The sequence below is a fragment of the Papaver somniferum genome, chromosome 6 (assembly GCF_003573695.1).
Source record: "Papaver somniferum cultivar HN1 chromosome 6, ASM357369v1, whole genome shotgun sequence".
Classification (NCBI taxonomy): domain Eukaryota; kingdom Viridiplantae; phylum Streptophyta; class Magnoliopsida; order Ranunculales; family Papaveraceae; genus Papaver; species Papaver somniferum.
Genome location: NC_039363.1, coordinates 71679192 through 71697364, shown reverse-complemented (window position 1 = coordinate 71697364; position 18173 = coordinate 71679192). Strand labels below are relative to the sequence as shown.

Here is an 18173-nt window from a genome sequence, read left to right as displayed (position 1 = left end):
ATTGTGAATGACAGATTGGTCCGAATAAAGCTATCTTTTATGACCGAAGAGATGCCATGCATTATCACAAAGGTATATATGTATATATGTTTTAAGTAGGGCTCTGTTTGACCTGTACTGTGCACAACCATGTATACGGAGAGCAAAAGAGCAGGGAGGCTGGAATTTTTACGCGCAAAACAGTACACACCAGAAAATAGAACTGGATTTTAGGTTTCATTTTCATGGATAAGATTTGTCAAAAGTAACAGGAATTCTATATAGCAAAACATTACGTATATTACATCCAAAATCGTAATTGTCAAACACTCTGGTCCTTGTTTTAACAGTTTATATATGATACTGTATATATTCATTCATCGTTGAATCTTTCAAAGAAAGTCTCTACATCTACATCTCACCTACATCAAGCTCATCATTCTTTGTTTGTTTACTTGATTTGCTCCGAAAAAAAAAAAACAATCTTCGTTTACTCGATTGAAACCATTGACTCTTTATAAGGAGAGAAAGGAGACTTATTTAGTGCGTGCATGTAGCCGCACAAAGATTGTACTACGAAATTACCTTGGAAATTATAGTAAGGAAAACGTGTAGCAAGAAAAGCAATCATAAACAGTTAAGAATTAGGTTAGGCAGAGAGCACTAGTTACTTATTGGCTTATTGCTCTTCACCAACTTTTCTTTCTATATAAACCCCACGTAGTGTGGCTTTAAGGAATCACAACATTTTTCATTCTTCTGAACCTTCAATCTTTATCCATACTGATTCCAAGTTTCAAAAAATTCAGTCATATCAACTGCAAGTACTTCACAAGAAAGTTGATACCAGTTCTTTCAGTTAAAACAAATCTTTGTTAGAAATGGCAATTGGTTTAATCAACAATACCATCTTGAAAGCCCATTCGTCTTTTGCATCATCTCTTCATATTCCTGCTGAAGATGTTATAATTCCTCTTACAATATTCGATAAAGCTGCTTTCGATCTTCACGTAGCTGTTTTATATGCATTCAAACCACCCATGCCATCAAATGAAGTCTTGAAAGATGCACTCTCCAAGGTTCTTGTTTACTACCCACACTTAGCAGGAAGGTTCATAACAGATGATCTTGGTCGAACATGCATCATTCTAAATAATGCTGGTGTTCGCATAACAGAAACCTACATTGCTACAACCCTAACTGAACAACTCCCGTTCAATCCATCCAAAGATGTTAGCCATCTTCTTCCACCTGTTGAAGGAGTTGAAGAGTTGTTCCAAATTCAACTCAACCGATATGCATGTGGTGGTCTAGTTATAGGTGAAACATCTCATCACCGTGTGGCTGATGGTCAATCCATGAGTTCCTTCTTTGTAGCATGGGCTAGAATGGTCCGAGGTCTCGACTTAGAATCACTTCCTTATCATGATCGGTTCGCTGTTTCTCAACCAAGAAACCCACCTACCGTCGAATTCGACCATCCATCTATCGAGTTCAAAAAGACAACAGTTAATCCAGACACTACTCCCATCTTTTCTTCCATTGAGACTTTAATAATCAACTACTCTACTGAATTCATTAACAAGCTCAAAGCTAAGGTTCTTGGAGAAAATTGTAACCCGCATCAAAGATATAGTACTTTTGAATGCTTGCTTTCTCATACATGGAAGAAAGTGACTCAAGCTAGAGGACTTGATCTAGAAGAGTCAACCCAAGTAAGGGTTGCAGTGAATGGAAGGGCAAGAATTAAACCAGCTGTGCCCATGGAGTATTTTGGCAACTTAGTACTATGGGCTTATCCAACTTTGAAAGTTAAGGAGTTGTTGCAGGAGAGTCATGCTTATGTCTCCAAAGCTATCCATGATGAGGTTATTCGTGTCGATAGTAGGTATTTCAAATCATTTATCGATTTCGGAGCAGCAAAAGAAAATGTAGATAACGAAGGGGATGACCTCGAATCGACAGCACCAGAATTTGGAAACACACTGTGTCCAAATTTGGAAGTAGATAGCTGGTTAAGATTTCAGTTTCATGATCTTGATTTCGGTGGTGGAAGTCCTTGTGCATTTTTTCCACCCAACATTCCGGTTGAAGGTTTAATAATCTTCTTGCCTACATGCAGTGAAGATGGTGGGGTGGATGTGGTGATTTCACTCTTGCCTGAACATGTTCCTCTTTTTAAACAAATCTCTCACTCGATGGATTACTAGCTAAATTAGTACACTAATATTAGTAGTTCATAAAAAAAAATTACTTAATTCATTTGTTAAGCAATAATTTTTAATACTGTAATACATTTTTGAATTCTTTGCATAACTTAAGTTGGAAAGATACGTGTTAAACAACACATAATTACTATCCTTATACCTTGAGTTGTGTATACTAAATTAGAAAATCAAATACATGTGTCTTTTGATGTCTCAATGAAATGAAATATATTTACTTTAAGAATGTAAATTTTTACACTTCACTTAATGTTGTCGGAATGTAGCTTTACGGATGAATCTTTTTATTAGATCAGCTGAAGAACAAAAAGGAGCAGCCAAAAGATTTAAATACTCCCTCCATTTCTCGAAAAATATTACTCTCATTTTTTCAATTTGACCTATTTTTAGATTAAAATGAAAAAAGTGAAAGTACATATTTTCGTAAACGGAAGTAATATTAATTTATTCTCAGAAAAAAAATGTAGAGAAATTCAATTTTATAGCTCCAAATTTGGCGATCCAAATTATGGAAAGCTTTCGAGCGTTTCTAAACCGTCATATTTACGTATTGCAAGCTTGTTAATAAAAATAAAAATATGCAGAACTAGAAAAAATTTAAACCACCCAAAGATGGAAAAAGAATTACACATTGTTCTTGTCCTACTGAATGAGGAATTTAGTCTAGGAGCATTGTTTAACCATTTAAAACAAATAGAGTAAGTTTTTATGAATTTGGCCAAAGAGTTGGTCAAATAATTTGCATCTCTCTGCACATAATTGCAACTCCAGGAATTTAGTGAACTTTTTCTTTAAGTAACGTGTTACTTGTGTCTGTTTTGTGACGTTAGTGGAGCACTTTCATCATCTCAACGCAAGTTGTTCGTTTTCAAATTAATATTATGCTCTTTTGTGGAAAAAAAGCAGTAAATTTGGTAGAGAGATGCTGGATGTGATCATATTAATGGATGCATCAAACAACCAACTTCCCACTAAGTCGGGGCCCAGGCATTGGCTTACATCTTACATGTACATAGTAATCATGCACGCGAATAGTCCTTCATTGGATTACAGGTTATTATAGGGGCGACATGTTTTATTAGAGGGGTAGTAGTGTGATAGTAATGTCTTTTTAGTTGATTAGGGGATATCCTAAAGGAGATGTAAATTGACTAGGTTATCCTTCCCATTTTTCAACCTAAATTGAAAATTTGTTTTTTTTCTTCTTTTCTTTTCCTCCTCCCATCAACCATAACCTCTATTAAAACTCAAAATTTCATCGTATTCGATTAATCGACGATTCAAAAATTAATCAAGTGTAGTATAATGACTTATATGAAGTATGTTTTAAAAACTCAATTAGGGTTTAGTTTATCTTGTTCGATTTAAGTTTAATTTCTATCAAAAATTAGGATTTTAGATGAAAATTGAAATTGAAGTTTCTGGGTTTATGTGAGTTACGGTTGAGTTTAATTCTATTACAACCATAACTGGAGACTTTGATGTTGTTAAGGTTGGTAATAGTTCAACTACCAACCGTATGTTCTTGTATCTGAAAATTTTATTCAGTTACGGTTGGTAACCATTTTAGTTTACCAACCGTAACTCAGTTAAGGTTGGTATCGAGCATTTGGTTACCAGCCGTAACTCAGTTATGGTTGGTATCGAGCATTTAATTACCAACCGTAACTGAGTTACGGTTCATATTGAGCATTTAGTTACCAACCGTAACTGGTTTTATGATTGGTTTTCTTCAAATTTAACCAGTTACGGTTGGTAGTTCATCTTTTACGAACCGTAACTAAGATTTACGGTTGGTTACGAGCAAAATTCCAACCGTAATCAACACTGAAAATGTAAAAAAAAATGGATTTTTTTAAAACTCTAAAATCTGATTTTGTTTTGATTTAGAGTTAATTGAAAACTTAATCATTAACACTAAATTAGATTATCAACACTAAACTATGTAAGAGTTAATTTGTCATTTCCAGTATTTTTTTTATAAGCGACACCTTAAATGATCATGTAATGATCCATTTTGTCCTATTTGAATACCGCCCCTCTAATAAACTATGACGCCCCTGTAATAAGCTTGTTGGTTTAAGCCTCAAGGAGTTTCTTAGCGTCTTCATGCACGCACACTCACTTAGCAAGTCACTTGGTCAAACTTTCGCTTCTTGGCACATACTCGGTAATTTGAGTATTGACTTAAATTCAAAGAAAGACACTGGTTTTCAAAAAAGGGGGGGGAGCTTTAGATTCTAGCATCTTGAAAACAACTATGGGGAGACCTACTTAGTGTTAAAAGTCAAATTTATCCTTAACCAATTTTATTATCTAATTCAAAATTCAAAACCAAATTTAATTCAACAACGTCTTTCTCTCTTATTTATTTCAAAATCAAACAACAAAACAATGATAAAGCAAAAAATCAAAATTTTTGATCAAATCTTCATCGATTTTCAAAAATGTTTATTCAGGTTGATTCTCAAGATGACAAGATCAGGACGATATGGATTGAATCTGGCATCTACTTGTTATGATTCTAATGTTTACGAAGGTGTTGAATCACAAAATTAAGATTCCATGAATGAATCTGTCCTAATGAATCTTTCCAAACACCAATAAATCCTCCACAAATGTTAAGAATCGAAAAACTCACCATTTTGTTTTACCTTTGGATTGGTTTAATAGGTAAGATTGATGAATTTTGGGTTGAAAACGACTAGGATTTCTTGTCGAGCTAGCCGTAATCGGATAGTCACGATTGGGACTCAAAGAACTCCCAGCCGTGAGGTACCTACTACGGTTGAGACTTTCCTAGTTGTTAGTAGTTTTGTATCTGCTAAGACTAGAAACTTGACCGTGCTTCAGCTAGGAAATCCTCACCGTAACTTTAGGGTCCCATCCGCGACATTTGTTTCCCAGCTGTCTGTTATATTAACGACTAGGTCTTGTGGTTTTTCTAGAGGTGTACTATTTTGACGGTTGGGTTGGAAAGAACATTCCAGCCGTTAACTGGACACGCAAATGGTTTTTATATCATTTCCTAATAATAATATTCTGAGTGGAAGTTAATTATTATTTTATTCTTACATAGTTGTGTCATTTTTAGAAACCGAGGAAAGGGAAAAGCATACGTATTCCATAACATTTCATTGAGACCGAAAGAAATATATATTTCATAGCATAAACTTTAAAGAAAGATCATTACATTATGGATATTAATAATGGCGATCGAAATCAGCACAAGTACTTTCTTCCAAGACACGATAGCAATGAAGGTCAAACTTTTTTCCATGGAACGGTTGTTCGCGAACCGGGTTTGCGAATGGCTTGACTAGGCCAAGGTCCGGGGTTGCTGTTCGCGTACCAAGTTTGCTAACACGGTGGTTAAGTTCTAGAATCGGTTATGTATCATTCTCATATACTCCTGAACTAAAACATTTATGATTTAAGGAATGCAACTTAACTTTGCAAACCGTGGCTTAATGTTCATGAATTGGTTCTTGTATAAGTACTTTGTATGATTACGAATCAAACCGATTTCGTTTCATTTTGTTCATATATATATATATATAATATAGTGAAGAATTGAACAACTCTATTTGAAACACAATTAGATTCATTTGATTATCTATCATGATTGATTGATCTTCATTTTTAATCTAGAAGTGTTAGATGAATACGGCTAAGACAAAAGTGTTCATATGGCTAACTTCGGTTAACTGTTATTGAGCCAACTCAATATTCACGTTTAGGTACGGTGGCCCTTATCTAAATATAAGTATATTTCATTTGTGTGTAACAAGCTAAGACCATCTAACAGTGGAGATTGATTGCTTAATTTCTAAGCAGACTTAGCTTGAATCTTAAATCAGGAGTTCATCTAACGGTGAACATTGAATGCTTTGTTACTAAGCTATCTTAGCTTTGATTGTAAGCAACCCTGATTTGAAAGACTATATAAGGAAGAACTCTAGCAACTGGAAAACTTAATCCCGACACTTTCTTGTGCCCTAGTTGTAAAGTATAGACGATTCTCCTTTAACCTAGGTTTTCCAAAACCATTATTATGTTAACGACTTGGAGACTTCATTTGGGATTCGTGAAGCCAGATCCAACGATTTCTCTGTAGTTGCATATTCTGATATTACTTGTTCTATCCTATTGAGTTTTCTCTTCTCTAAGATTTACTCGAAATTTATCTCCGATAGGTAAGATATAAAGAGTAGTCACAACAGTTTTTCGTCTCAGACTCTTGTGATTCCGCAATAACTTATTATGTTAATTAGTTAGGTTATTGTGAAGTGACTAATATTTCTAGGCTGATCTTCGGGATTATAAGACCGAATTATTAGTTGGTTCCTTTTCACCTTGATCTTTGTATCAAAAGACGGGACAAACAGAATAAAGGATACGAAAAAGCGGGGGTACAACAACCACACCCAATATTTCGCTTAGGAATCTGTATGGACTAACTCCAATATACTTTTAAGAGAATCAACTAAACAATCAGACTAAATCTTAATAAAAGTAAATCAAAGAGTTATATCTCTCTTTCTCGATTCAATACTTACTCAAGAAAATAGAAATCTGCGAATCTAATTGAATACAAGAGAAATCACTTGAACGGTACCAAAGACCAATGTTCAAGGATCAATCAATTTCAATCAACAACCAAAGGTTGGATTTCCCAATTGATCGATTCAAACGCACAACCTGTGATATTTCAATTGTATAACAAAATATAATGCGGAAAAGAAATAACATAGACGCCAGAAGTTTTGTTAACGAGGAAACCGCAAATGCAGAAAAACCCCAGGACCTAGTCCAGATTGAACACATACTGTATTAAGCCGCTACAAACACTATCCTACAAAAAACTAACTTTGTTCTGGACTGTAGTTGAACCCCAATCAATCTCACACTGATCCAAGATACATTTGTGCTCCTACAATTCTGATCCCAGCAGGATACTACGCACTTGATTCCCTTAGCTGATCCCATCCACAACTAAGAGTTGATACGGTCCAAAGTCGAAGACTTCAATAAACAAATCTGTATCACACAGAAAAGTCTACGATAATAGATAAATATGTCTCCCACATAAATACCTACGAGTTTTTGTTCCGTATTTTGATAAATCAAGGTGAACAGGAACCAATTGACAAACTAGATTTATATTCCCGAAGAACAGCTCAGTATTATCAATCACCTCACAATAATCTAAATCGTATGATGGCGAAACTAAATATTGTGGAATCACAAACGATGAGACGAAGATGTTTGTGACTACTTTTTATCTTGCCTATCGGAGAAATAAATCTCAATCCAATCTTACGATTGTACTTAGTACGAAAGAAACAACAAGATCAGATCACACAACTACAAGAAAAGTAGTATCGGTATGGCTTCACAATCCCAATGAAGTCTTCAAGTCGTTAACCTACATGGTCTTGGTAGAAACCTAAGGTTAAAGGAGAACCGACTCTAGCTAAAACAAATAGTATCACAAATGAGGTGTAGGGATTAGGTTTCGCAGTTGCTAGAGTTATCCCTTATATAGTCTTTCAAATCAGGGTTTGCAATCAATGATAGCTTAGTAACAAAGCATTCAATATTCACCGTTAGATGAAAACCTGATCATATTCAAGCTAATATCTTTCAACTGTTAGATCGAAACTTAACTTGTTACACACAAACGAAATGCACGTTTATCTAGGTTTTTCTAACCGTACCCAAACATGTACATCTAGTTGGTTCAACAGTAGTTAACCAAATGGTTATCCATATGAGCACTTTCATATCAACCATATTCTTGTTTATCATAACCAGTTCAAATGACTCAAATGAACTAGTTAGAGAGTTGTTCAATTGCTTAGATCTTATAGAAGTATACAAGACACAACCGAAGCAAAAACGATTTGATTCACTCGAATCGATTCATGAACTTTATAGCCACGATTTGCAAACTTGCATTCCTTAGTTAATATAAGTTTAAGTTCACGAATAATCGTTTTTAGAAAATAACCAACTTAAGTACGCGCACTGGTACACGGAATTAAGTACCCGAAATAAGTTTTTTTTCAATTCACAAATTCCGGCAGAAATTCTCGAAAAGAAAACCTTTGAAAGTACGCGGAATGGGTACGTGGACTCTAGTTCCGGTTTTCCTTAGCTGCAAAGTACGCATACTTTGGTTCAAGGAATAAGGACTTATACATGTATGAGTTACCACACAATGCTTATATCCAACCATGGTTATATAATCTAAACTCTCATTTCAATCATTGAAACATTCTTAGAGGACGTTATATAGTTTTTGTTCACACACTATTTCTCGTGAAAGCCATTTTCAAGTGATTGAAACTTAATATGACTTTCGTCACTAGTAAATATGAACTTGGCCAAAGCGAAAGCTTACCAACACATATTTCGAAAAATAGATAAGCGAGATAAACTCGGATTGAAATAGCAAATGTATATAATCAAAGTCTATATAGCAAAACGACTTTTGTCTCAAGATAGGAGATAGAGTAGATAGACTTTGGAGTGATAGATAAGTTCAAGTCTCCGCATACCTTTAGTCGATGAAGTTCCACCAGTTCCTTGAGTAGTTCTTCGTCTTTGTATGATGATCTACATGGAGTTTTGAGCTCAACTACGCTTTCTATCCTAGTATGAGACTTAGCTATAAGTAGACTAGAAATCAAGACTCATAGTTTTGATCACTAAAATTGTAAACATGATTGAGATAGCAACGCATGCGATTTCGACCGAGCAGTGCTCTAACAATCTCCCCCTTTGTCAATTTTAGTGAAAAACTATCAATACATATGGAATACAAAAATAGATAAATAAACTTTTGTAGCTTCTTTTGCACATGCCTGATCTTCTTGGTTCTTCAACATTACTCGAAATCTTCGTCACTTCCAAGTACTCTAATGATCCCAAAGGTTGTAAGTTTAGTACCACCGTTATTGAAAAACCGTAGCCATAACAATGAGAAAACAAGAATTCTCAATCATTGTTATAGTGTCATAGTATTATTACACAGCATCAAAGTTCAATTGTATCACAACTTCGACAATAATACTATGGTGATATGTATCATTCCCCTTTAGTCAATACTCCATCTCACATGGAAACCACTCCCCCTTACATAATGATCTGAAAACCATATGTGTTTATAGTGTGAAATACACATTAATTCTCCCTCTTTTTGTCAATAAAATTGGAAAAGGTACGAAAACTAGTGGATCCTAATGAAATTTCCATAGAGACATTTCATGACCAAAAGAAAGCACATATCAACTTTTTAGATGCCATCATATAGCCGAAGCTAAATGCATTCATCAAGGAGTCTATAAAGATACAAGATAACCCCTATAATATTCCACAACCGCACTCCCCACAAAGATTTGGAAATTAAGCACAACTTCAATTAAGAACTCTTGCCCATAAAATGTCATTCCCGAAAGAACAACAAGGGCGACCTTACTTTTACAAGAAAAGAAGGATTTATTTGGACATAACAAATCACATACGAATATGCATTTGAATCCAAAATACTCAATTAAATTAACCACAATAAAAACCATGATTAATTTAATCGGAAATGCTCAACATAAGAGAACTTATGTAGCCGCAAAGTATATACATAAAAATATGGATCATGGAAGATCAATATTGCGGAATAGACCAGGATTCATTCTATTTTCCATCACTATTTGCACAATGACATACAATAGACATAATCCTCGTAAACAAAAGTTCATCCTATCTTCCATCAATATTTTCATAACATAAGTAGGCTTAAAAAATTTTGTAATGTCAAAAGTTCATTCTATCTTCTATCAATACTTTCATACCGACATAATAGAGATAACTTTTGAAAAAGTATGGAACAGTCATAGGTTCATGGACGTAAACAACATATCCCATAACAATTTGCATATATAAAATCATAAAGATTAAAATTGCAAAAATCATCTTCCAAATAACTTAGAGTTGAAATAAATAAATCTTAAAGCATGAAGATGAAAACGTTTGGAAATAGCAATGTGTAATCACAATAGTAGATATTCCAAACTCTAGTAATCCTTCTCAAAAACAAGAATAAATTCTTATAAGAAGTTTCCTAGGCATCAAGACAAACTCGTAATGCACACACAAGATGATTTGTCCTTAGAGGGTAGAATCAATCTTTTTCGCACGGATTTACACCAAGAAATAGCTACCAAAGGCATATAAAAATATTTTCTTAACAAAGAAGAATATACAAAGTCATTAAAGACCATGCACCATAGTTCACAAAGGATGATTGCGGACATTCAAGAATCCCATAACAATGCGTACTACTGTCAATTCTTGAACTTCCTTTTTTATGATTCACCAACAACATTCTTGTAAAAGCTACAAATAAGCTTAAAAGAGTAGTACTCCAAGAATCCAAGTGCCCAAGCCCAAGAGAAGAAGAACAAGTGCGACGAAACGGAGCAGAACACTCAAAAACAAGAGACATGAATACCAATCTTAACTCATCCATTTTGAAGAGAATTCAAAGAGGAAGAGAATGAAAAATAATGAGGTCATTTCGATTTCGGATGACAAAACATGTTTACCGAATATCGACGTTAAGTATGCATATGGGTTTGCAAACGAATTTTCATGACCTGGGGAAGTATGCAAACGGGTATGCGTACTTAAACCCCTAGGTTTTTATTTTAAATGATGTTATGCATACCTGGTAGGTGTACCATGAAGTCCAAATATCCCAAACTACTATTTTCAAAATTAAACGTTTAAGAACCTTAAACACAGATCAAGTTAGGTAGAAATGAACAATAAGCAAGGTACATGGATCATTATAAAAACACAAATCTTGCTCAGGTTTATAAACATACCTTTCTATAAGAATCCGGTTAAATTCTACAACCTTACCGAACATAATCAGTGTGCCCCAATTCTCGTGCTTCCCTCATAGTATACATAGCAGGGCATTCCTTGGTGAGGATGTGATAGACACATTTTTGTGTCTGAATTGTCCTCAGTGTCTCTATTGCTAGTGCTTGATTTTGTACTTATTATGGTGTTTTTATGTTTGTGTAGGTGTTTTTGGAGAAATACACTTGTGCGGAAAAAGTTGCTCAAAAAGTGCTATTTGGACCCCAGATTTGGCTAAGGGACACCCAAGGTTATGCGTAGCCCAAATTCATCCTCAGCACCCAAATTTGTCCTCAGCACCCATATGTTATTCGCACCCCAGAAAAGGATAGGTGCACTTCATCTTCAACATTTCAAAAAAATATTTTGGCAGGAAAATATTTCCATTCACTAGCAGATTTTTCGATCGGATTTTGGAGGAGTTTTTGTGCGATTCAATCGCTGAAACTTTGTGGGTAGTTGTGATATGTCCTAACAGAGCTGGTATGGGTGTTTGTTTCGATCAAATTTGGCTGAAAAATCCGTGACAAGAAAACATGGAAGCACGTGCATGAGAGGAACAGTTCACGGGATTGCATGAGTTTTGGAGAATTTAAACGTGTTCTGCTCATGTTTGATGACTCGAGCAACACTTTGGACCTTGACAAAGATAAATAAGGAGATTTTGCAGATGTAGAAACGCGTGAGAAGCTAAATCAGGGAAGAAAATATTCCCAGAATATTTTCTTTACTGCCCGAGTTCAATGAAGAATATTGAGAATTATGGCGTGATTAAATGAAGCTGGGGAGTATAAATAGATTGTTGGGATCATAGAGAAGGGGGACGGAGAGTTTGGGGTCGAGAGGAGAGCTCAGGAGGCGTTAATCAAGAGTTTTCAGAACTATGTTTCTGCTGCTGCACCAAGAACACGAAGAACAAAATACCACCAGAGGCAGTCGTTTATCAACACTGACAACGACAGCCACACGAGGGTCGCAGAGTTACAACAACAACAGTTCTTTTCTATCGTTCGTTGTAACAGTGTTTTGCAACAATTATAAACGTTGCAAACACCCAATTTTCATCATTTTCTCCATTTCATCATTTGTACACCTACTTTGAGCAATGAAATCAACTTTTGAGCGTGTTTCCAACATCATGATGAGCTAAACCCAATCCTTGGGCTATGGATGAAGCCATTGTTTCGGTAAAAGTGATATATTTCTATTAATTAATTACAACAACTCTATTGTGATTTTTGCATTGAACTAAAAATTGTATATATGATTTTGATTAGTTAGGTGTATTTTCTCTTGATAGAATATGCTTGCTTTACGGTTTTGATATTCTATGCTTGGATTAACATCTATTCTTTTGGAAATCTACATGTCTAGGCAATACTGTTAGAATCAATTTGAATGTTGAGTTGCATAATTATTGTTTTATTAAATCACTAATATCAACCAATGGTGGAATCCTAGCCGTATTCTCTCCATAATTTTCACAACATCTTTTTAATTTAGTTCGCTATTTTTATTTATTAAAAAAAAAATCTAAAAATCCGCTTTTACAAGTCTTGAACGAATCATATTACTACAACAACTTTGAAAATACATCAGGATGCACTTACAACACAATCAAGTTGTGTTGGGGTGTATAATGTCTTGCTCACCACAAGTGACCTTTGCGTTAGAGCACTGCTCGTTCGAACTCGCATGCGTTGCTATCTCAAGCATGTTTGTCAATGTTAGTGATCAAAACTATAAGTCTTGATTTCTAGTCTACTATTAGATAAGTCTCGGACTAGGATAGAAAGTGTAGTTGAGCTCAAGACACCATGGCGATCATCATACAAAGACGAAGAACTACTCAAGGAACTGGTGGAACTTTATCGACTAAAAGGTATGTGGAGACTTGAACTTATCTATCACTCAAAAGTATATCTACTTTATCTCCTATCTTGAGACAAAAGTCGTTTTTCTATATAGACTTTGATTAAACACATTTTCTATTTCGAGCCGAGATTATCTCGCTTATCTATTTCTCGAAATATGTGTTAGTAAGCTTTCGCTTTGGCCAAGTTCATCTTTAATAGTGACGAAACTCATGTTAAGTTTCAATCACTTGAAAATGGCTTTGAGAAAAATGGTTTGTGAACAACAACTATATAATGTCCTCTAAGAATGTTTCAATAATTGAAATGAGAGTTTAGATTATATAACCATTGTTGGATATAAGCATTGTGTGGTAACTCATACATGTATAAGTCCTTATTCCTTGAACCAAAGTATGCGTACTTTGCTTCTCAGAAAAACCGGAACAGAGTCCGCGAAACCCGTCCGCGTACTGTCGGAGGTTCTCTTCCCGAGAATATCTGCTGGAGTTTGTGAACTATTTACAAACTTATTCCGGGTACTTAAGTCCGCGTACCAGTACGCGTAATTAAGTTGGTTATTTTCTAAAAACGATTATTCGTGAACTTAAACTTATATAAACTAAGGAATGCAAGTTTGCAAACCGTGGCTATAAAGTTCATGAATTGATTCAAGTGAATCAAATCGTTTTTGTTTCAATTGTGTCTATTATAAAGATCTAACCAATTGAACAACTCTCTAACTAGTTCATTTGAGTCATTTGAACTAGTTGTGGTAAAGAAGAATATGGTTGATATGAAAGTGCTCATATGGCTAACCATTTGGTTAACTACTGTTGAACCAACTAAATGTACAAGTTTGGGTACGGTTACACAAACCTAGAAACGTAAATTTCATTTGTGTGTAACAAGCTAAGTTTCGATCTAACGGTTGAAATTTATTAGCTTGAATCCAATCAGGTTTTCATCTAACAGTGAATATTGAATTCTTTGTTACTAAGCTAACATTGATTGCAAACCCTTATTTGAAAGACTATATAAGGAAGAACTCTAGCAACTGGGAAACCTAATCCCCACACCTCTTGTGTGATACTAGTTGTATTATCTAGAGTCGATTCTTCTTTAACCTTAGGTTTCTACCGAGACCCTATAGGTTAACGAATTGAATACTTCATTGGGATTGTGAATCCAAACCGATACTACTTTCTCGTAGTTGTTTGATCTGATCTTGTTGTTTCTATCGTACTAAGTACAATCGTAAAGATTGACTTGAGATTGATTTCTCCGATAGGAAATATGTAAAAGTAGTCGCAAACATCTTCGTCTCATCGTTTGTGATTCCACAATATCTAGTTTCGCCATCATAAGTTTAGATTATTGTGAGGTGATTGATAATACTGAGCGGTTCTTCGAGAATATAAGTCTGGTTTATCAATTGGTTCCTGTTCACCTGAATTTAAAACACGGAACAAAAACTCGTAGGTATTTCTTTGGGAGACAGATTTATCTATTACCATAGACTTTTCTGTGTGATACAGATTTGTTTATTAAATTCTTCGACTTTTGGTCGTAGCAACTCTTAGTTGTGGGTGAGATCAGCTAAGGGAATCAAGTGCGTAGTATCCTGCTAGGATCAGAGACGTAGGAGCGCAACTGTACCTTGGATCAGTGTGAGATTGATTGGGGTTCAACTACAGTCCTGATCGAAGTTAGTTTGTAGTAGGCTAGTGTCTGTAGCGGCTCAATACAGTGTGTGTTCAATCTGGACTAGGTCCCAGGGTTTTTCTGCGTTTTCGGTTTCCTCGTTAACAAAAATTATGGTGTCTGTGTTATTTCTTTTCCGCATTATATTTTGTTATATAATTGAAATATCACAGGTTATGCGTTTTAATCAATCAATTGGGAAATCCAACCTTTGGTTGTTGATTGAAATTTATTGATACTTGAACATTGGTCTTTGGTACCATTCAAGTGATTTCTCTTGTATTCAATTAGACTCGCAGATTTCTATTTGCTTGAGTAAGTATTGAATCGAGAAAGAGAGATATAACTCTTTGGTATACTTTGATTAAGATTGAGTGTGACTGTCTAGATGATTTTCTTAAAAGTATATTGGAGTTAGTCCATACAGATTGCTAATCGAAATATTGGGTGTGGTTATTAGACCCCCTCTTTTTCAATTGGTATCAGAGCGGCAAACACGTTTAAAGACCTTACAAGTCTGCGTTTTTAGCGATCTAACTCTATGGACATGAATTCTATCTCCATAAACGTACCACCAGTCTTTGATGGCTCAAACTACCTATGGCGGAAAATTGTTATGCGTGCTTTTCTTCAAGCTCGTGATTTTCAAACATGGGTACGTGTTATTAATGGCTATGATCCTCCGGTTAATACAGAAGGCGATGTATCTATACCTAAGGATATTGGTAGATATAGTCCAGAAGAAATCCTTGCTGCAAAGAAAAATTCTGACGGCTTAAATGCTATCATACATTGCCATTACCCCGATCTTCAGCACCATGTGACTACGTGCACTAAGTCTAAAGAAGCCTGGGATATCTTAGAAATTATATTTGAAGGAAATAACAGTGAGAAAGAAACTAGAATTCAAAATCTAAATTCTGATTGGGAAAACCTTTGTGTGGCAGATGAAGAAACATTTGATGAGTTTAATCACAAAGTGTCTGAAATTATTAATGCATCTTTTGCATTGGGTAAGACCATTCTTGAAAAGGACATTGTGATAAAAATTCTCAGATCGTTGTCATCTAGATACGATTCTAAGAAACATGTCATCGTTGAGGGAAATAACTTTAATACACTTTCCAGAAATTTCCTTGTTGGAAAGCTAAAAAATTTCGATCTCGAACTTGAACAAAGAGAGAAGCGTCTCATTAGTCTAGCAACTATGTTGCTGAATCTGATAGTAAGACTCAACGTTCTAAATTGATTGATAAAAGGGATGAGAATTGCTTTAATTCGACTATGTCATTTTTCATACAACAGCTTAAGAAGACTCTTAGACAGAGTAAAAGAAAGTCTCAAAAGAATGCTCAGTCAATCAATAAAAAAGTTCAGAGAAACTATGTTAGTGGAACTAGCTTCAAGTGCTATAGAAGTGTCCATGATACTTGTAAAAATCCTGATACGGAGATGAATGAGATAACCAAAGCATGGATGTGTACTCTTGACTACTGTCCTGAGGATGATATCTGTGATGGTTATCTTAATCTTTTTGTTGATAATCACGTTTTTCCTCCTAACAGTCATGATCATATTATGATAAACAATCTTAATTCTCCAGAAAAGGGAGTTTTAATTAAAAATATTTAAGATCTGGAATACCAATTGTTTAAGTTAAAATTGGAAGTGATCAGTTACAATTATGATTCCCATAAGACATGTCAAACTTCTTCGACTTTGCCTCTTAAAAAGTGTCAGCAAATTCCTCCTGATTCTATATCCTTCTTAAGTCATTCTGACAACAAGGATTGTACGGAAATCCACAAGAACGTACCTAATCTTGTCATATCCTCGTATGAATATCAGGATCATCTTAAAACAGTTAGCACTAAGAAAAAGGAGAAGCTCTCATCTGTCAAACGTTGTTTGCAGAAGAAGAAAATGGAATCTCATACAAAACCTTCGTCCCTTGTAAAGGAGATTTCTAAAAGACTGCATAGTTTGCGAAAATTAACAATCAAGATATTCAAAATTGTGCTTAAAGGGAGAAATAATGATGTACACAAATCTCCTTTCTTAAAAACAAGACAGAAACAAGAAATAAGAAATACTTCATCCCCTCGTAAGAAATCACCCAGTCCTGTATTGGATTGGAATAATTACATTCTGTAATTCTGTTTGATGATTTTTTGTCTATCCCTCTTAGACAAAAATTGTAATCTTCAGGAGCGTTGTGATGAAATATTTCTGTTATTTTTTTGTACTGTTTCTGTTTTTCTCCTTTATGATTTTTCTGAGGCTAACCAAATTCAGTTAGAGTTTTTGGTCGAGGGTCTTTTGGATATTTATTACCTATCCTCACCTCTTTTTAAGATGAAATTCTTCTCCTTAGCATTTCATTTGTCTCTTCTATCATGTCCTTTTCAAGTCTTTCAATTAAAGAAAGTGATGTTTGGACTGTTCTTTCTCCTTCAAAGAAGACTTGGTTAGATTCTTCAGAAGCTGTGATGAGCCCTGATAATCACGGTTCCTCTCTTGATGGGAACTTCTCTGTTTCTCATTTTGATAAGCTCTCCTTAACCATGAATTTCGTCTTAGAACAAGTTCGTACCCTTAAAAGTGAACTCGAAGCCTCTTCCAAGAGACTTGAAGAAAAGACGGAGAATCTGGAATCTAGAATTGATCTGATTGAAGATGAGCTTGATGAATATGGCGAATATGAGAAGAGAATTCAAAGTAAGTGAATGTTTTATAGGAGTTATTTTGTCTAATAAATCTTCTTATGATAATTTTATTCTTGTGTCTTTAGAAAGAATAACTAGAGTTTGGAATAGCCATTATTGTGATTACACATAGCTATATCCAATGTTTTCATCTTTATTGTTTTTTTAGGTTTATTTGATTAAATTCTAAAAAGTTGTTTAGAAGATGATTTTTGCAGTATTAATCTTTATGTTTTTATATATTTCAAACTTGTTATGGGATATGTGTGTTTGCATCCGTGAACTATGATTGTTCATACTTTGTCAAAAGTTAAGTCTTTCGTATGTCGATATGCATTTATTGATAAAAGAATGAATGAGCTTTTGACATTACAAAAGTTTTAAGCCTATTATGTCATTATGCAAATATTGATGGAAGATAGGATGAACTTTTGTTTACGAGGATTATGTCTATTGTATGCCATTGTGCAAATAGTGATGGGAAATAGAATGAATCCTTGTCTATTCCGCATTATTGATCTTCCGTGATCCATATTTTATGTATATATTGTGCGGCTCCGTAAGTTTTCTTATGTTGAGCATTTCCGATTAAGTTAACCATGGGTTTTCTTGTGGTAAATTTAATTGAGTATTTTTGGATTCAAATTCATACTCGTATGTGATTTGTTATGTCCAAAGAAATCATTCTTTTCTTGTGAAAGTAAGGTCGCTCTTGTTGTTCTTTCGGGAATGACATTTTATGGGGGAGAGTTCTTAATTGAACTTGTGCTTAATTGCCA

The 18173-nt window shown here is 34.7% G+C and overlaps 1 protein-coding gene across 1 annotated transcript; it reads left to right on the top strand.

The window, feature by feature from the left end:
- The first annotated feature begins 726 nt into the window (after positions 1-726).
- LOC113287953 (tryptamine hydroxycinnamoyltransferase 1-like) lies at positions 727-2430 on the top strand. Its single transcript, XM_026536846.1, has one exon. It carries the CDS (start codon positions 861-863, stop codon positions 2187-2189), a length of 1329 nt encoding a protein of 442 aa, XP_026392631.1. The 5' UTR covers positions 727-860; the 3' UTR covers positions 2190-2430.
- The last annotated feature ends 15743 nt before the right edge of the window (positions 2431-18173 follow it).

Coding starts and splice junctions, on each gene's coding strand:
- LOC113287953 (XM_026536846.1), top strand. CDS start 861: ATGGCAATTGGTTTAATCAACAATACCATCTTGAAAGCCCATTCGTCT.